Genomic DNA, 20,852 nt, shown 5'->3' on the forward strand with positions numbered 1-20,852 from the left:
TGTTGACAAGCAGTATTCTGAGCCTGTAGTTCATTCAAGGTATTACTGTACCCGTATGATTGAAAATGGATATGGAAGCAATATTTTTCATATTTAAAAATCTTTCATTTGAGGTTCATTTGCAACCACAGTGAAGTTAAAAAAGTATACATAATATACACATTTAGATAAACAAAATCTGAAAAATATACACATCATGAACAAACATTGAGTGCTTAAATAATACATTCATATTTATTGTATACACCATAGAATATTTAAATACGTCAGTTTCTGAGAAATCATGACAAGAATAAATAAATGTTCAAGTGGAAAACTTTTTTTAAGATTATCTCTACACACCCTAATACTTCAGTAATATAACTATTCAATTTAAACATTGAACATTTTGAAAAAGTTTGTTCACAATGACTCCTTACCAAATACTTTTTGGTAAAATCTTAAATCTTTAGTCAGCATCTTTAGTTCTACAGTTAAAGCAATCCAGTTATCACTGCAGTTGAAAGATGTCATTGCAGATATCATTGCCTCTGAGCTTAACCCCATCCTGACCCCCATTTCAGTGTCAATCATGCCTTAACTTTACTGGTAGCTTCCAGAAGTGAAGCGAAAAGAGAGTCTGGTCTTCTCAGCAAAACCTCTGGTTTGTCAAACTCCATGACCTAGAAGATGAAATGGTAAATGGATAAGCATCCATCAAAATGAACCACATCTCACCTCAGTTCTTTTAGAACAATCACAATATGATTCCAGACATAGAAAAGATGAATGGAATCAAAAACACAATAAATGTTCCTAATTGCATGCCTTAAAACAATGCATTTGTTCCCAATACACAGTGTTAGCTGCTTAACTATCTTTGGATCCAAAATCTGAATGAAATATTGCATCACAAATAGTCTTCTATTAATTTTCTTCTTCATTTCTTTACCATTAGATGGTCTACACTAGTACTGTAGCTAGCGTAGATAGTTTACATTAGTAATGTGGTAACAAGCACTCCCTACAGTCCGTGTCCATCTTTCCATTGCATTTTAAACATCTTTAAATCAGCAGATTTAATGTGATAAACTATTGATTTCATAAATGCCAGAGAAAAATTCTGAGAAAAATTTTAATGGAGGAAACCAAAAACATTCAATAGGATAGCTATTTTATCCTAGAATAGCAATATTCTTCAATAGGCTAGCCCTATTATCGCGGCTGTGTAATAATCCGGCTACCTTTCCATTCTCCATGACAAGGATCTTATCACAGTCCATCACAGTTATGATACGGTGAGCAATGGTCAGCATAGTGCAGTCCTGGAAAGCCTCTCGGATTGTGTGCTGAATCAGACTGTCTGTCTCCGAGTCTATGGAGGCAGTGGCTTCATCCAATAAAATTATCTGAAAAGGAAAAAGCTACATTTTGAGCCCATACAAATATCCACACTTTTCCCCAATATTTACTTTTGAAGGCCTTTGTCTACAATGGAGTCTTGCATTATTCCTCTGAAAACTACCACATGCACCATATGCACCTTAAAAATTGAAGTAGCTCAATTTGTTTTTTGCACTCTAACTTCATTTCCCAGGACCCCCCGTCCCCCATCACTTTCTCAGTTTTATGCAAGTGAGATGTACTATTCGAAAACTGATATCTGAAAGTAAATATAACAAAAATGCTAGATGTTCTTGCTATGACCATTCTGGGATCTAGAAAGACACCAAAGTGATAAATCCACCAATGAAAATGTTGGCAATGCCTTTAACCATTTCACCTTTGAGTTCCTGAGGAGGGCTCTGGCCATGCAGATCAGTTGCCGTTCTCCCACAGAGAAGTTCTCTCCATTCTCTACTACCTTAGATTCCAGCTTTTCAGGCAGCTTGGATATCTACAAGTAAAACAGCCTTCCATCAGCATATTCACAAAAATGAATTTGTCAAGATTTGACAATTGAATTGAAAAGACTGATTTGAGGCTTGACTTTGCTGAAATTATGCAAGTAGATCTTTAAAAAGCCAACATTTGAAGCAATAGAGAATAACTGCAAACAATGTAGATGCGTAATCTGGAAGTTACTGCAGACAAGAAAGAGATGCTTAACAGATGCTTCACTTCTGTGGCGAGTGAACTACAGTAGTGGACAGGCTTCCCTTACAAAGAGGAAAGATATATCCAGCAGCATTACTCTAAGCTTGGATTCAGGCTGGTGGCTTCTCACTATAACCAGTGAATCAAGAAGTTGGTGGAGAAGCTGTTTTGGCTCAGGCTCTGGCTTTGGTTAGGAATTATATTCATTTTAACAGCAATATTACTGTATTCTGAACAGTACTTTGCTGTTTGTGCTACATACAGCATGTTTCTGTAGATTTACAATAGGTTTTCTGTGAATAATTTATGGCTGGTGAAATACAGTATTACAGCAACCATTCTGTACTGTAATCCAAAATACAGTAATGTTCCTTTAGCGTGAAAATGGACCAATCAGCTCGCACTAGTGGTTTTTGCTGACCACAGCCAGTTGAAGGTCAAATTAATCATCGATGTTTGTGAGAGTTTTAGTTCTTGAAAAGAATATTGCAGCACTGCGGTCCTGAGGGGAGGCCGGAACGTTCTGTAAACATCAATATACAGTACAGTGAAAAAGTACTGAATGATTTCAAATCTTTAGACAAAATGTAATACCAATACAGAACACGTTTTAATTTATAATTTCATTTATTTAATGAAAAAAGGCACCAAACAGTCATATTACCCCTGTGAAAATGTAATTGCCCCTCTAAATGCTTCCTATAATTGTGGAATTTTATCCCACTCTTTTCTGTTTAGATTCAAACAAATTGGTTTGCTTGTTTCAGGTCCTGCCAAAGTACCTGTACTGACTTCAAGTCAGGACTTTGACTAGAGTCCACTCCAAAGCATTAATTTTGTTTCCTTTCAGCCTGCCTGCTGTGGAATTGGATGTGGAATTTGATGTTTTGGATAATTGACTTGCTGCTTAAAGGTACAATAGGTCATTTTGGACTTCTCACGGTCAAGAGAGGAATTGCTGCAACAAACACTCTAAAAACTCAACACTGTTCATCCCACCCCTTATCTGTGAATGCGCTGACATTGAAACACCATTGACTGTGGCAATTAGAACCAATTTTCAACCAATGAGCTTGAATTATTGTACAGCTATACAATGTTTTTGCCGGCCCGTCAACTGCATATTTCGAAACCCAAATTTATGGACCATAAACACAGACAGAGGGTGAGTCGTCATGTCAGTGAACCTTTTTCAATGATAAGAAGGGATTTACAATGGTCTTGTAACAATGTTTTAACACAAAGCCTATTGTGCCTTTAACCAAAATACTCTTCAGCTCATGGACAGAAGAATTTTTTTACCAGTTACTTTTTCAAATCAAATCAAGGAGATAAGGCGAATGTTATGATGGCTTTAACCAAATTATTTATTTACAATACATAAAAAATGGCTTTCAAGATTAAACAAACACATGAAAGAAATGCACAGTAATAAAGCTTGCATGAAGAAATAAGAAGGCCCAGCTGAAAGCAAACTTCACTATATAAGAGTATGGACATTAAGCTTACTGTTTCTTTCATGTACGTTTTCTCCAGTGCTTGCCAGATCGCCTCCTCATTGTAGTTATTAAAAGGATCAAGATTGTATCTGCAAGGAAAGATAATGAACATTTTGAACAAAATGCGACAGAATTCACTGCTATATACTTACTGAGCACTTTATTTGGTATTTATTACTTTTTTTATTTTTTTACTTAATGGTCTTCTGCTGATATAGCCTGTTGTAATGTGTGGTCATTTGTGTTACTGTCACCTTTCTGTCAGCTTTGACCAGTCTGGCCGTTCTCCTCTGACATCTCTCATTAACAAGGCATTTTTGCCCGTAGAACTGCTGCTCACTGGATGTTTTTCGCGCCATTCTCGACAAACTCTAGAGACTGCTGTGTGTGAAAATCCCAGATCAACAGTTTCTGAGATATTCAAACCACCCTGCTTGGCACCAATAATCATTCCACAGTCAGTCACTTTGATCCCATTTCATACCCATTCTGACATTTGGTCTGAAAAACAGCTGAACCTCTTGACCCTGTCTGCGTGCTTTTATAGATTTAGTTGCAGCCACATGATTGGCTGATTAAATATTTGCATTAACAATCTGGTGTACAGGTCTACCTAATAAAGTGCTCAGTGGGTGTACAGTACTGTGAAAGTGAAGATGTTTTCACAAATACTGAAATGTGAAGTTTCTCTGTTTTTGAAGAAAATAGGCAGGCAGGCAGTTTCACTATGGCACTTGATTCATGCCAAAAATCAGACGTATGAGAGAGCGTGGGCAGTTACTCACTTCTCACGGTAAGCTAATCGTACAGCCACTGATGAGCTGTTGCCGGTATCTCAATAGCCAGCATCAGCGACTGATGAGCTAGCAGTGGGAATTGGTGAATGAGACACAGTGTACACACCTGGCTATTGACTCTCCTAGGCTGCCAACTCACTTGCCTAGACTAGCAAACCACTCGCATTTACAACATTGTAAAAACAAAAATATGCTTTAATAAAAGCTGATAATCTGCACTTTGACCACAGGTGAATTGATGTTTTATTTCTTCTGTCATCAATCAGAAAAAGCTGAAATTGGCAAGGTGTGACCAAACATTTGACTGGGACATAATCAGGTTTTTTCTAAAGTTACTTATTTGAAGATTTAATAAGTAATAGGCTATTTAACATGCATTACAGTGTGTGGCCTCACATGGTATTTCATGTTTAATTCATTCTGGACAGCAACCTGTAAAATAAGGGCTTTTGACATTTAGGCTACACTCGGCTTGGATACAAGTCGTAATTTCCCTATATCACCACCAGGGGCTTTATCATTTACATAATACGGATTTCATAAATTAAATATAAAACTTATTTCGACAACCGTGAAATACCATGTTGGACCACACACTGTAATGCATGTCAAATAGCCTATTCTTTATTTCTAGATTAAATATTCAAATAAGAGCAGAAAGAACCGGATTATACTGACCAGACGTTGACACTGTTGGGTGAGGAGAACCAGTTTCCTTCATTCACTAATTCCAAGCATATTCAGTCCATGTCAAACAAGTCAATTTCCAGCCAAGGAGAGTGAGTATAGAGGATAGTGAGCCTAGAAGAGTGGGTTGCTAGTCCAGGCGAGTGAGGTGCCAGCCTAGGGGTCAGTAGCCAGGTGTCTCATTCGCCACCAGTCTCTGATGCTGGCTAATGAGTCTCCGGCACTGACTCATCCTATTGCAAGTGGTTTCATCAGACTTTGGCTATCTTGTTTGCTTCTGGCTCTCCAGGTAATCCCAGACAGCCTCGATCAAGTATTTATCTGAAAAGTGGTCTATTACCCATAATATTGACCAAAATACCAACAAAAATAGAAAGAAATCTCTGTAATTTTTCATTTATTTGGGAAAAGTAATGTTTGAAAATCTGACACTAATTTTCTTACTGACACACTAATACAGACAACTAAACTGCTTTATATTATGAAGCATATTAAATGTATCTTATAATATTTATATAAAAAATAATCTAGGCTGTCTAAGACTTTTACACAGTACTGTATGACTGCTCTATTTGTAGTATTAAATGAATGCAATCTGACACACATACACAATGTGCTTTATAAATGTCTGTGTCATTAAATCTGCTTGGTAGTTTAACAGTGAAATGGAGGAATTATTACTGAAAATATTTTCAGTAATAATGAATAAGGAATCATTAATAAGGTTAAGGTTGAGAAAGTAGAAACATTTTTACCATACCTTACTGAGCCAACAAATAATACTGGATCTTGGGGTATAACTGAGAGTTTACTTCGTAGGTCTTCCAAACCGATTAAGCTGGTGTCTATGTCATCAATTAAGATCTTTCCTCCAGCTGGCTCCACAAGTCGAAACAGAGCTGTTATAAGTGACGACTTCCCTGGGAATTATAATTAAAAATTAGTGTCATATTAACACTACACCCCCCCCACACACACACACACACACACACACAAACACATAGAATGTGAATACTATTATTATAATACCAATATTATTAAATACAGATTTAATAATACTCATAAATAATAATTTACAGTTATAAAACACTCTTGTATCCACAGACAGTCTTAATGCTACATAGTCACAAGATGAGTAAATAGTGCACCACTGTGTTAGGATTAACTCCATAAGACTGCAAGATAGGAGCAGAGAAAGTGAACACACTCTTTTTAAAATCAATTAATATATTACATGGATCCATGAACAATTAATGTGGAGTGATAATCCGTCCATCTGCTTATAAGATCTGCACATCACATTGCTCTCGAACAAAGACTGTAGTATAATTGGCTCAGAGCTTACATAACCAGCAGAGCAAGTATCCATTTTAAATTAGGTGTTTTTTAATTGATGATATTAATGGAATTTGTAGTACAATTTTGTCTTTAATATTTATTTTAAACTTGTCGTACTCATCATGGTTTATTCAAATTAAAATGACAACTTACCAGATCCCGTTCTTCCTACAATGCCAATCTTTTCTCTTGCTGCAATTTTCAGATTCAGTCCATTCAGCACAATGGGAGTGTTCTCTCTGTACCTCATCTGATAGCCCTGGAAAGTGATGGCTCCATTCATGGGCCATCCGTCTGGGATAGCAGAATCTTTCAGCTTTCTTGGAGCTTCTGAGACACAGTCCTGGGGGTTATTAAACAGAAGGAAAAGTGCCTTAACATATGTCACAGATTCTTTACCAACTTGATAACATTACAAAAATGTCTGGCAGATAGCTGTGACTGGAACATGACACATTTATCAGAGGTCATTAATATGCTACCATCGTACCGTAATATATTCCTGAAGCCTTTCTACAGAGGTGAACCTTGCTTCCAGTTCTGTCGACAGTCTCACTGTATACTGCAACATTCCCGTTAACTGCAAAAATGAAAATGGAAATTTTACTATGCAAACAGCACAGACTTAAAGCTTACCACAAGCAATGTTTATCACAGTCATCATGTCAATATGTAGAAAAATGACCATGATACAATGACCCACTAATACATTATTGCCGGTAATAGATTGCACAATGTTTTTGTCCTACCTGGATTGTGTATGACAAGGCCAGCCCTTTCAATGCTGGACTGATGGAGTCTGGGCCCAGCACAACAAATAAACCCACAAACAGTGCGACTAAAGCAGAAAGGAAATCCAGCCTGAAGGACAGCCATCTGTTTCCGCAGTTGAACAACAGAAAGTGGTTTGAATTTGAATCAGTCATTCCCTTAAACCTGAAATCATAATGACAATTCAATAAGCAACAAACCGCACACTGTACGTTTGCCCCCAACAAAATTTTGCACAAATTTAGATTTATGCAGAAGTAGTTGAAATATCTCTTATAACAAGGATATGAAAAAATTCTTACAGCTCTATGTACTGTTTCCTCTTGTCATAGGCATGGATGGTTGTAAGTCCTTGAATTGTTGATGTTGTAAGGGAGATCCAAGGAGACCTACTAATATTCTCCATTCTTTTCATCTCTCTTATGCTTCTCTGGAAAACACTACAGAAAATGTTTTGTAAGTTTCTGAAGATAATTGAAATAACGTAAATGTTATGAAACACGTACGCACACACACACACACACACACACACACACACAAATGTCCAGTGTGATGGCTCACTATAGAATGGCAGCAAAGATGACCCCCAGAACGGCAACAACAATGAGAAGTTCAGGGAACACCGCTGAGATAGTGGCAAGTGTGTATGTCACCAATAGGCAGAACTGTAGGAAGTTCTCTGAGTTGAAGGGCAGGGCGGTATCAACTTCATCTTGGTCTTTGGAAAACCGATTCACAATCCTGCCAATGGGTGTGGTATCAAAGAAGCTCATCGGACTCCGAAGGACCTGAAAGAAAGGTCACATGCCTAGTTGACCTACAGCAGACATTCTTGCGCCCTGATGGTATACACCAGATTTCAAAAGTGAGGAACACTAGGGTTTAGGTATCTGAAGCACAATTTGTATCCCATACTCAGATTGAATTTCTGTTCCACAATTTTTCATTTGCAACAATGAAGTCCAACTTTTCACACTCACACTCCCCCAGATATCACACAGAAAATCGGTAGTCGGTCAGCCACACCATTAAATTGAATAACTGCATTTTACTTGCCGCATTTAAACTTCCTGCAACATTATGCAAGGACAGTCATCCAATGGATGGTACAGGCTCAATAAAAAGAAGGTATGTTTAAGAGTGGTCAAAATCAATAAATATAGATTTTTTTTTACTTGTCTAAATTTAGTTACATCATTCCGCATTTGTCCCAGACTACCAATAGCTAATTGAAATATATTACTGAAACACTCAAAGAAATCAATGACAAAGTGCAGGAAATATACCGTTGTTGTTCTAGTGTACTTGATTGAAGTATAATGATATGATACCATGAAAAGTACTCACCCTTTCAAACATTTTGTCATGGAGTTTGGAGGAAGCACGCAAAGTGACTTTGGTGAAGGAATATGCTTTGACAGTGCTAAGCACTATCATTGCCACAATGGTCATACTGTAAATAAGCTGGTAAAAACTAAGATCCAGATTCTGTGAAATGTCGCCACTGTCTCCTGATGAGTTAGAGGAATTAACCTGTAACATAAATCACAGATTTTTAAAATGAGGGATCAACCATTTTAAGAAACAAATAATTGTATTTTTATACAGTGTTTTATTTACACACAGGCCATATTTAAACTCAGAGTGAAATAAGAACAGCTAACCACACATTGCCCACCTTATATATTTACAACTGTAATATGTACTGTATATGCATAGATTTAAGATTGGGGAAGCACTTTGTTGTACGCCGCTCTGGATAAGAGCGTCTGCCAAATGCCAATAATAATGTCATTTAAACACCATTATTAAATCACATTACCCCCGATCCTTGCTCAAACCAGTAACTGAGCCACCAGCTGCTGAAGGCTGTTGTCCCAACATGCAGGATGAAAATGAATGAAATCAGCAGCGCCAATATATACCCTGTAAAAAGGAGACATGCTTATTGGAGTTTTTCTAACATTTAACCCCCTTAAGTATCACCCCGTTTCTTGACACAAGCTTGAAAATGACATATCCAAAATACAATGGTTACTAGTCTTGAACCCTTTTGACTACAGGCATAATCCTGCTATCTTCTGAAAGGTAACCCTTTGGGGTTTGTCTTTTCAAGTCAGAATTACTCTAAATAATACTAAAACAAAGTGACAAAAGCTGAAATACAGAGAAAGTGGAAGGTTTTTTCTCACTGAGAAGATTTTGTTTTTGACTGGAGACAGATTATTGTAGCAATGGCTGGTGCACTTAGAAACACAATGGAGCCAGGTCACTACACTGGACAAATCCCCTTACAAATATGAGGACAATATCACTAAAAAGGAGCATTCTGCATTGTTTTTTCTAATCTATGTCAAGGCAGTTGTGTTAAAAAATAAAAATAGCATTTTGCAAACTAATATATTAATTTAGTTCCATTGATTGAAGTTATTGTCAAATACCCCATCAACAAACACCATAATTCCACATGCTATATATTATTCAAAAACAGGCTGGCTCCTGATTTCTCAGCATACTGAATAATAATAAAATATTTTGAGAATGTATTTAGATGCTCACCGATATAAAATGGGGTCATGTCACGGACAATGCATATTAACTTAGATGAGAGATTCTCCAAAGGAAGTCCTCTATTTAGACGTAGACATCGCAAAATAAAGCAATGGCATCTTAATAAAATTATATGGCTAGAACTGTGAGGTTTAACGCTTTCAAAATGAATGAATGAATGCAAAAAAACCTCACCGGCCCAGCCCTGGTTTGTTGTACATTACTCACCTCCAGCAGCTTTGCAGTACTGATGGTATGTCCTCCATGTTACTGAACCTTCAAGGGAGGACTCTTGTATAACAAGCTGATCATTTGACTCTATGAACGAAATAAAATTAAATACAAACATTGGAATCATTGATATATGCTGTAGTTATGTTTTGTGGAATAAATTAATGAATGAGTTCTACTACCTTTCATGTCATTGGCACCTTTTGGTTCATCCATCTCATCTGACATATCAAATGCTGTAGGAAAGTGTTTCAACATATATTGTTTAAAACAATGTTTTTTTAATATATTATCATCATATATGTATGTGAATGCAGTATTCCTGACCTGGATTTTCTACTCCACCAAAGCTATTTCCTCTTCGTTCTTTAGACTCAATTTCCATTTTGGAGTCTTCCTTATCTGATTCCTTCAAAATCAAGAATTTTACAAATATATCACCATTCACAAGATATATTATCCTAATATAGACTACTGAGCAATAATGATGACTCAAACATTTCTTAATTAGCCAAACGCTTTCATTGTCCAAAAACATCCTCTTTGTTGAGAGACTCATGAGGAATTAAATGTGCAATAGATCATTTTGGACTCCTAACGGTCAGGAGAAGAATTGCAGCAACAAACACTCTCAAACCACAACATGCACTGTTTCGGAAAGTTGACAGTGACAAATGCAACAGAGTCTGCCGTCTTTTCGTAGTGTTCTCGTAAGAACATGTTCGCCGAACAGGTGATTTTATTAAATGTTGACTTTAGTGTGCTGCACAACACTATTCATATGTTTTGTTTTTTTGAAGTTTGTGCTTTAGCTAACCAACTATATTATGAGCAAGCAAGTTATTTGGCTGCGTAGCTAGCTGGCTATACAACTAAGATATGATAGTGTACCACAAACGATGCAACTGCAACTTACAGTTTGAGACAAATAACGTACAACAGATAAAGAGATAAAAGGAACGTGTAGCTGCCCAAATTGTGCTCCAGACAAGCGATCACTGAAACTCTGAATTCTATTGCTTATTATCCAAGCAAAGAATACATATCTAGTTATAAAATGATACCAGTTCCTTATCGGTAGCAACAAGCAAATTGCCGAATTTACAAATACAACACAACGCTTGTGCAACTATGATCGCAATGCTCGCTACTGTGTTCGTATTGCCTCAGGTGGATATTTGTAAATTCGTCGAGCTAACTATGGCTAATTTGCTTGGTGCTACCGATAGTGAACTTGTATAGTTTTATAACTAGATATGTAGTCTTCGCTTGGATAAGCAATAGTATAGAGTTTCAGTGATAGCTTATCTGAAGCGCAATTTTGGCAGCTACACACGAACAATCGGAATAAGCCCCCACGCCATTGGCTGTGCAATTAGAACCATTTTTCAACCAATGAGCTTGAATTATTGTAATCTTTTGGTACAGAATGATGGCCTGTTCACTGTATATTTTGAAACCAGAATTTAGGGACTATAAACACAGGCAGAGGGATCTTGTAACAATGTTTTAACACAAAAATCTTACCTATTGTCCCTTTAAAGTAGGGATCAGTTAAAACAGGAAATAGGAAAAACAACTTACTTCTTCTGACTGTTCCAAATGGAAATTATTGATCAGCTGTGCATATCGACCTTTAGATTCCATTAAAGCACAATGTGTTCCCATCTCTTTGATTTCACCATTTTCAAGGAGCATAACATCATCACAGAACTCTAGATACTGGAGAGAAAAAATGTGTGAGGGCATAATCATAAAAGAGAAGAAAATGGTTTTACAAAAGAGTTCAGATCACAGCTGAAATATTTATGAGTACTGAAATAAGCAAGCGCTACACACACATACACCCGAGATAGTGCCAAGAGTGTATGTCACCAATAGGCACCAATAGTTATGATAAAAAATGCTGATTCCTCCTAATGTATACACTCATAGCCAAGAGCCCGAGGCATCTTATTTAACACCATTTGGAATTCCTTGCCTCATCAGAATATTGTTCTTGAATGAGGGCACTGGATGAGAGGCTAACTGATTTTGATGCAAAAATGTATCAAGTTTTGTCTTTTCAATAACTGAAGCTGGCAAACTAGCAAGAGTCAGAAAATGCAGCGTTTATGGCATGTATGGCTGCGTGTGCTGAACTAGCATGTGTGGTAATGTGACATTTACCTGCAGTTGATGGGTCACCAGAATCACAGACTTTCCTCTCAGCTCATTCTTGATGCACTCCTCAAAGATGTGTTTCCCCACATGAGCATCAACGGCAGAGAGAGGGTCATCCAGGAGAACAATATCTTTGTTGGAGTAGACAGCTCTGGCTAGGCTAATTCTCTGCTTTTGCCCACCAGACAGGTTCAAGCCTCTTTCACCAATCTTAAAAAAAAATACAGAACTTTAAAAATAATGAACATCAGAATATTTGGAAATAGTCAACATTATAAGTCTGAGACCAAGTTTTAAAAAAGTAAAAGTAAAAGTAAATAAATAAATAAATTTAATAAAATTTCAGAACTACTCAAAGATGAAGAGCAAGGAGTGCTGCACAATCCACAATCACCTGACCTCAACCCCAGTGAACATTTCTGGGGGCCCTTGAAGACTGACCAAAGCCAAGCAACATCACAAGATGCTCTTTGGAACATTGTGAAATAATGCTGATAACATGAATCATCAGGTTTTGCACAAATTTGTGAAGTTTGTGAAGTGGTATGAGGGGTATGAGTGGTATGAGGGACATACCAAATCCTATGAAATTCAGAAATTAATGTAAATTTCAACCTTTCACTCAAAGAATTATGCTGATAATATACTATTTGTAATTCAAAAGTATGTATTAAATTATAAAAGAATGCAAAACAGAAGCATTTGTACTAGTGGACTCGGACTTCTGGACCTCTGCACAAATGAAAATGCAAACCTCAGTCATATCACCGTAAGGAAGAATTTCCAAGTCTTGCTTAAGACAGCAGGCCTGAAGAGTGTTGTTATACCTGTGAAATTGCAAATATGTTCAAATCACAATATCCTTGATCAGGTATGCAAGTACTATGCTGCCAAACTGGAAATGGTCAACACACTGCAGTTATGTTTCAGAACAAGCTTTTCCCCTTATTCTCTCCAATATGAACGATCATGTGGCAATGCTCATTGGTTGGTGGCACATATTAATCCAGGTGTGTAAAACCTATATATATATTTATATATATATTTCCGACAAATATGGCTATACCAGCCAAAAACCTCTACATACGGTATATCCAAAATATCCTTCTATGGACATTAAAAACGGTCTGGGGCACTCAAGAACATGCACTAAAACTGAGGATGTATTTAAGGATGTACACATCCAGAATAGCCACGTCCAGATCGGTAGTATAAAAGCAAACATACACTGAAAAGCACAATTGGATGGGGAGGGCCATAGTGATGAAACTACCAACATTTTACATCATACAGTATATAGAATTCATCCAAACATTAATACAATAGATCATGGGCAGCCAGCAACTGAGAACTTGAGACCTGTTATTATTACTACTGCAATCCCTCACATATCTACCTTCAATTACCTTCCCTCCCAATTTTTCAAATCTGCTTGTTGATGTCATAATTCAAGCATTATTTGTTTAAGATTAAAATAAATAAACTGTTATTCTAACTGAAACTACTTTTCTCAGCTTAGCATTACCTGCATTCATCAAACATCTCTCCCATGAGAATGTTATCTCTCACAGATCCATGAAATATCCAAGCTTGCTGGGATGCATAAGCAAGTGATCCATCAGCTATCACACGTCCATGTTGCAGGTGCATCTAGTGAAAGTTAAATAAATTCACATAGAGAACAGTATCTTAGATCTTTATTTGCCTTATCTCTTGGCACACATTCTACAAATGGCTTCTCTTCAGCAAACTAATTAGAATTTAAAGCCAAGCTTGAACAGAAGTTAAAGTCGCACTAGCTTCCACGACATGTAGATATGAAAAAAATGTTTTGTGGGGCATTTTAATTTTTGGACTGACGCCAAATGAGGAGGCGAACGTAAATGACCATGTGCACATTTGGGCAGTTTGGTCTTTAAATGAGGTGTGGACATGGTAATTCTCTGTGTACTGCTATTTTCATGCAGCTGAATGCGCTATGAGTCATGTCTGCGACCAAAACCTGGTCTTGAGTCATGTTGAAGCTTCATTGCTATTTAATGCCGTGATATTTTGCTAGTAATGCACCTATAGTATTGTTTTGAAGTATTTCCCTTAAATATATGTTGGAATCACATGAGTACAGTCAATCAGCTTATATCTAAACAGTTCTATCTATTCCTATGTGAGTATTGACTGGTGTGTGTGTTGAATGACACATTTCCTCCCAACGTTTTGCAACAGGCTTTGAGGTATGCGTTGCTCCCATTTGGTGGGTGTGTTGGGTAGCACGAATCAATAATGGCGTAGGCCTAAGATTTAAAGCCTGAATGGCCTTCTCAGAAGCCATAGTAGCAAACCATACCTACTTGGTGTTTATCGTGCCCCAATTTCCATTTAGATAAATGTTTCTCGAAATGTTTTTATTATAGTCATTTAAATTACTTTGAATAGATATTTGCCATACAGTATGGTGTAGAGGGATTCATTGTGCATGACTGCTTGTAAATTTGGATATGATTAAAAACAGTATTCATTCAAACCTAACCATTTTATCACACAAGTGTTTTTAACCCTATTCTTTGTACTTAGCATTTTTCTTTAATTACAGTGACATACATTAAGCTATTAAAACCATGATGATTTCACCTGTTACTGAAAGTCTAATTAAGAAAAATAAACAAACCAAAACGAATGTGTACCAGATTATACAATCCAGACCATTTTAACGGACGTGAGCAGGAGCAGGTATTTTTCTGGTAAATCTTTCTGTTCCATGTCTTGCAAAATCAACCATCATATTAGCAGTCCACCGAGGGGCAATAACACAGTTGACCAGAACACACCTATTAATTAATAAAGCCACTAATTCCAGCCCTTTTGAACCTTGGCTATGAAAATAGTCCACTTGCATCCATCTCCCTTAATGTAGTGCACTTCAGAATGGCCACAGTCCCCCTTTCTTAGTTCTATAAATATTTTTTCCCATCAGAAATTGATAGATTAACTCATCTGAAGTCATAAACCTCTCCTTAAATAAAACTCTCTGAGAATTATTTTTAAATGCTTTCAGAGAAATGTATGGTTGTTTCTGTACTGATCTGAAAATATCAACTAACGGCTAACTATTTCTAGACTATATAACTGAGTGACCGAAATGTAGTCCAACAAAGCTAGACATGGCCACAGCAAATCTGCAAAGACAGTCGCTGAGAAATTATATTACAATATACAGTATTTTGTTTCAATGTAATCTGTAAGATGTACAGTCATTTCAAATAACAATGTTAAATGCCATTACTTACTAGCTCTAGAATGCTTGACAGTAATGACGTTTTTCCACTCCCCACATTCCCACAAATTCCAAGTAGACTTCCCTGCAAAAGGAAGAGAATGTTTTAGTTTTCTTACATGAATGCATGACATTAAATTAACTGTTCTCATCACTGAGCTTTATACATGCTGTGAAATTGATCATGTAGGTGAAAACAGCATGGTTTAATATGACAGGCTTGCATTAGGATTGACTGCCATTTTCCAAATAAATGACACTTGTATCATGGTATACTAAAAGAATTACAAAAGCATATACCTTCTTCAGTGTAAAAGAGATGTTTTGAAGTATTACATTTCCTTCAGCCTTGTCTGGAATGCATGTCCCATTCTGGGCCTTGAGTTCTATTTCGGGACTCTTCTGTGAATTTTCTTTGTCCTTTGCACCTTCTGAGCCTCCTTCAGGCTTGCCCCAGGAGAATGAGGCTTCTTCCATCACCAGAGCATTGATTGATCCTGGTTGCAGGGTCAAGTATGGTTCTGGATTCTCAATCATGAGGATTTTCTTTAAAATAAACAAATATGAATAAATAAATAAATAAAATACATTCCCCTTCAATTCAAATAAGATATTTCCTGAAGTGTAATGAAAAGAGTCCACATACAATAAGTGTGAGAACACTATTCCCACCTTTAAGCGAGTTAAAGCCACTTTTGCTTCAGCTATGCCTTTGACAGAAAATGGAAGGAGGCCCAAAGAGAATCTCATGGAATTGAAAATGGCAATGGTGGTGAAGGCCTGAAAAAGCAAGAGATGCCATAAATTGTGCTGAAGTGATATCATCTTTCCTGTGTAACACGAGTAAAGTATTCCTAAAGATGGGCGTTCACTCACAATTGACGAACTCAAGGGAAGCCTCAGTGCTGTGTGGGTGACAAATGTGAGTATGGTAGCAACAGTAGGAATGACGGTTGTTATAGAGGAGTTCACACTCTGAATGTAGCCAGCTGATTGCAAATGTTTTTTCTCACGTTTTCTGACATCTTGGAAGAAGAGGAACAAGAACAATACCATAAATATCAATAACATAATCACAAACACAAACAAATACATAGGAGTGGGAGGTGGCAATATACAATTGTGGTCTGATCTCACGGGGTGACGGCTAAAAATGAGCATTTTGCTGTTTTGGATTAGTACACGGTCAACTGTCGCTTGGTCTCAATTCATATTTTAAACTTAAACCCAAAAATTGTACATATTTTTGCAGTAAGGTTGCATGTACAAACAGTTGCAGCAGCCAGTATAGATCAAATGATGAGGTATCAAACAATAATATTATCTGGCTACCTAATTAATCCCCAGTATTTTTCTGCAGTAAAATTACACTTTTGTTGTGAAACAAGATCCATGTTAGAAGGGGTTTAACATGCCACCAAGAAATATCTGAGGTTCTGCAAGGAGATATTTTAAGGGATCACAAAATTATCTTGTTATTTTTTGTGGTTTCAATAGTCCTGAATTTAACCTTTCAAGTGCTACAGTGGGGTCCAAAGGTCTGAGAGCACAAGTGAAAATGCTTCTATTTTGCTTTTTTTTCTCATTTGAATACCACCCGCATAACACATTGAGTGAAAAGTTGCTTTAATGGCAACGTGCAAAGCTGGCATGGACTCTGATGATCCATGTTATCCCAACTTTATTTGACAATGTTCCAAAGAGCATCTTGTGATGTTACTGAATGCTTGGCTTTGGTCAGTCTTCAAGTGCCCTTAAATATTCACTGGGGTTGAGGTCACGTGATTGTGGATTGTGCAGCACTCCTTGCTCTTCTTTGTTCAAGTAGCTCTTGAAAAACTTGGAAGTAACTTTAATTTGTTTTGAATTTTTCAAGACATTTGGACCCAGACTTTTGGACCCTACTGTATGAGTTACTACATAACTTCAGCCAATTGCTTTATGGCTGAATGTTTTACGATTTTGTTCAAAATAAAATTAAAGGTAAAAGACCACCTACCAGTTATTTTCTTCTCAAATGAAGTTTCCCACGCATACATTTTGATAAGTTTGATGCAGGAAAGAACCTCATTCATGGTACGAACACGTGTGTCTGTTATAGATACGGCTTTCCTCCTGAACACACCAATCCATCTGGCCATTGCAAACTTGGAAGAGAAAGACAGGATCATTAGACAGAAAACAAGCGATCAACCATATAAAAGTATAACAAAAGCTTAAATCTAGATCATTTTAAGCATAATTGCAGGATGAATGGTACACTTTATTATGGAGGAAATTATCAAGATCACAATATGAAGCAATGAGCTAAATTAAATAAATTCTCATGTACATTAAATACATTGCCATGTGATTTTCATTATAAATGTGTATATTAAACTGAATATTAAAGAGCCAAACCTGTATAGGAATAAAAATTAGATAGACAAAGACTCCGATGAGCGCAGTAGATCCCAGAATATAGCAAGAATATGCAATGCACATGATCAACAGGGCAGGTATGCAGAGAATGAAAGTACCGAATACAACAGCATCAAACATCCGATACCCATCACTGGTAAGGACATTTATGACCTGCAAAAAAAGACAGCCTAATTTTTAAAGTTTGAAGTTGAAGTATTGGTTGAATGGTTCTTAGTGCTTCAAAAAAATAACATAATTTATTTTGAAACGATTGCATGCCTTGTATCTGTTACAGTAATATTAAGTGCTCATCCAAATAATTTATCTTGCTCATTAACATTTCATATGTACTTATCATTGTATCTGGACAATTATAGAACAATGCCAGTTTGACAAATACAAATGCACAGTGAATCAGGAGAGATTGTCAGTTCCCATTGTACGCTAAATACAAAACTTCTTTTTTTACTTATTCTTTATTTTACCAGGAAAGTCGAATTCAGATAAATATCTCTTTAGCAAGGGTGACCAGGCCAAGATTACCTACCTCTCCCATAGAGATGGTGTTGAGTGCTCTGAGAGAAATAATCTTCTGAAATGCTAGCACTGAAAAAGCATTCTTGACTCTGATGCCTGTTCGTAAATTAATTGCCCACAGCAGTGAAAGGGAGATGGCTTTGCAGAATTCAGTAAAGAAAAGGGCAACAGAGAGGCCAATGCCATATACAAGTGCAGTATTCTCACTTTCTATATATTCCAGAAGTTTGTGAACCAGAATAGCCTGTAAATGAGAAGGGGGTAAAATTAGTTCCTTGCTTATTCATGAATCCACGTTTTACTGCAACTCAAAAGTGCCCTGTACACACAGTTATTGCAAATAAAGCACATTTGCTTTATATGTGTTCACTAAACTAAAAAAATGTTTGAAATGGAAAAAGAGAACATACTGGTCCTACGAAAACTGAGACGGTGACAAAGATAGCAGCGATGCCTGAAATTATTAATCTTGTTCTTTGAAAGCGCAGGATGACTCGTTCCAAAGAGGCTTTTTCAATGCCCTTCTTGGCTACCTCTTCCTCCCAAAGCCTCTGAAACCTGGAAAGTAAGAAAATAATAAAGTACATAATATTACAGTTTTGTAAACTCACACAATACTTCTCACAATACCAAGAAGTAAAAATGAATATTCATAACCTTTCCCCGTTTGTATCAGAACTTTCATGAGGTGACAAAAACAGAGCATTCTTGTCAAGTTTTCCTCTGAACAGTCTCCACATCATGCCAGTCATCCATGAGAATGACATGAAGGAGAAGAATCCAGCATCATCCAAAGGGTGAGACCTTGAATATAGTAAAAAATAATCTGTGAGGCAACTGAGGAATATTGACCTGTACAGTATACAGACAAAGGCAAGCACATTTTATAAAGTCTGCCTGATGAGATGTGTAGCATAGGTTTCAATGCACCAATAATAAATTCATTATGAACACAGCTGTGATTAAGAGGCCCAAGGACAAGCAAGCGTCAAAGTGAGAAGGAAGTAATTGAAATTGCAGGCATATTTCTGCAATTTTACCCAACATCCATGGGTGTCTTTCACAGTTCAAAAAGTAGTTTCCCTTGCAGAATTGAGAAAATAGCACTGGCTCAGCGTTTTGGGTAAATGCATACAGAGGAATGTTCAAACATAATAGGAAGAATATATAACAGCACAACAATTAGTATAGCTCATCTGCACATTAAGGTATTGGGAAATGACAAGTGGCAAAGCACTGCTCTGAGCCAGCTTATCTTGATTCTGTTTTACAAGTTGTATAATATTACGGGAGTTTGAGTAAAGTAACAATGCAATGTATGTATTACATTACAGTAAAATGCAATCATTTGGGCACAGAATAAAATGTAGTAGTCAGTCATTTAATTCACTGTTGACTTATTTATCTGAAACAGCATATTCAATTTTATTATTAATATCATTTTCATATTCTTTACACAAGCATGTATGTCATATGTACATTAATGCATTCACATTTTCACAAGTTCAGGCTACCATTTCATACTATTATTATACTATTCCGTAATAATGCAATTACAACTGCATTATGCAAAAATGTTGATTTCAAATTGTGTAACTATTTTTGGAAAAAACTCTGGCTCATCTCTTTTGAAAATACTGGATACAAAGGTCAGATGCAGCACATCACCCACTACACATCTCCCAGTTACTAACTGCATTGATTCTGTGGTCCATAATAATAGAGTACCTTTCATCAGGCTTAGCCACCTTAAGATGGCACAATACCAAAATAATCAAAATTATCCCAGTATAACAGTGACCTGTGGATATTAGCACAACATACATAGGTTGTCTATACTCTAGTCACAGTCCATTTGCCATCCAGCACATCCATACTGCCTTAAATGTTGCTTTATATCAGCATTTTAGTGAATTGAAACACAGCCATATAAAAGGAAATTACAGTTATAACCAATATGGGAATTGTAAGCATATTTTCACAAACCCTGAGGAAAAGCGGAAAGGAATCATGGTCTGGCAGCTGGCATGGTATTTCCTGTGGTGAATGTATTCTGGTGGATCCAAAGATGGAAGTCCTTCTGGCAAATTGTTCATGGTTGTGTTTGTTGTTGCCCAGCTGCCCTTCTTTTTCTTTTGGTAACTATAACATATAACCGAGTGCATATAACAATTTTATATTTGTGTTCTGCCAAAATTAATGGGCAGATTATTAACACTTAATTATTACAGGATGATGCACAATTTAGAACTACCAAGACTGGTACAACTGGTACAAACAAGTCTTTGCGGCCTGTAGTGTAGTGGTTAAGGTAAAGGACCGGGACACCCAAGGTCGGTGGTTCTAATCCCGGTGTAGTCACAATAAGATCCGCACAGCCGTTGGGCCCTTGAGCAAGGCCCTTAACCCTGCATTGCTCCAGGGGAGGATTGTCTCCTGCTTAGTCTAATCAACTGCACGTCCCTCTGGATAAGAGCGTCTGCCAAATGCCATTAATGTAATGTAATGTCTTTCTCAAGTAAATTCTTT

At 36.9% G+C, this 20,852-nt stretch overlaps 1 protein-coding gene across 1 annotated transcript; it reads right to left on the reverse strand.

Moving 5' to 3' along the window:
• Nucleotides 1–569: 569 nt before the first annotated feature.
• Nucleotides 570–20,419, reverse strand: LOC133130584 (ATP-binding cassette sub-family C member 12-like). The gene is made up of 29 exons (XM_061245250.1): nucleotides 20,310–20,419; nucleotides 18,981–19,127; nucleotides 18,734–18,881; nucleotides 18,334–18,567; nucleotides 17,784–17,957; nucleotides 17,383–17,530; nucleotides 16,260–16,408; nucleotides 16,056–16,163; nucleotides 15,684–15,929; nucleotides 15,397–15,468; nucleotides 13,638–13,762; nucleotides 12,867–12,939; nucleotides 12,119–12,322; nucleotides 11,534–11,671; nucleotides 10,277–10,358; nucleotides 10,132–10,185; nucleotides 9,947–10,036; nucleotides 8,991–9,094; nucleotides 8,516–8,701; nucleotides 7,730–7,956; nucleotides 7,471–7,608; nucleotides 7,147–7,333; nucleotides 6,888–6,977; nucleotides 6,551–6,740; nucleotides 5,820–5,979; nucleotides 3,586–3,664; nucleotides 1,763–1,876; nucleotides 1,224–1,388; nucleotides 570–662 (listed from the first exon to the last, which is right to left on the reverse strand). Exons 1-29 carry the CDS (start codon nucleotides 20,417–20,419, stop codon nucleotides 570–572), a joined length of 4,035 nt encoding a protein of 1,344 aa, XP_061101234.1.
• Between the last annotated feature and the right edge of the window lie 433 nt (nucleotides 20,420–20,852).

The sequence above is a fragment of the Conger conger genome, chromosome 6 (assembly GCF_963514075.1).
Source record: "Conger conger chromosome 6, fConCon1.1, whole genome shotgun sequence".
NCBI lineage: Eukaryota > Metazoa > Chordata > Actinopteri > Anguilliformes > Congridae > Conger > Conger conger.

Coding starts and splice junctions, on each gene's coding strand:
- LOC133130584 (XM_061245250.1), bottom strand. CDS start 20,419: ATGAACAATTTGCCAGAAGGACTTCCATCTTTGGATCCACCAGAATAC. Junction 12,323..12,866: donor CTTACGGTGATATGACTGAG/GTTTGCATTTTC, acceptor TTTTTTTTTAAG/ATTGGTGAAAGAGGCTTGAA. Junction 9,095..9,946: donor GTACTGCAAAGCTGCTGGAG/GTGAGTAATGTA, acceptor TCCTTTTTACAG/GGTATATATTGGCGCTGCTG.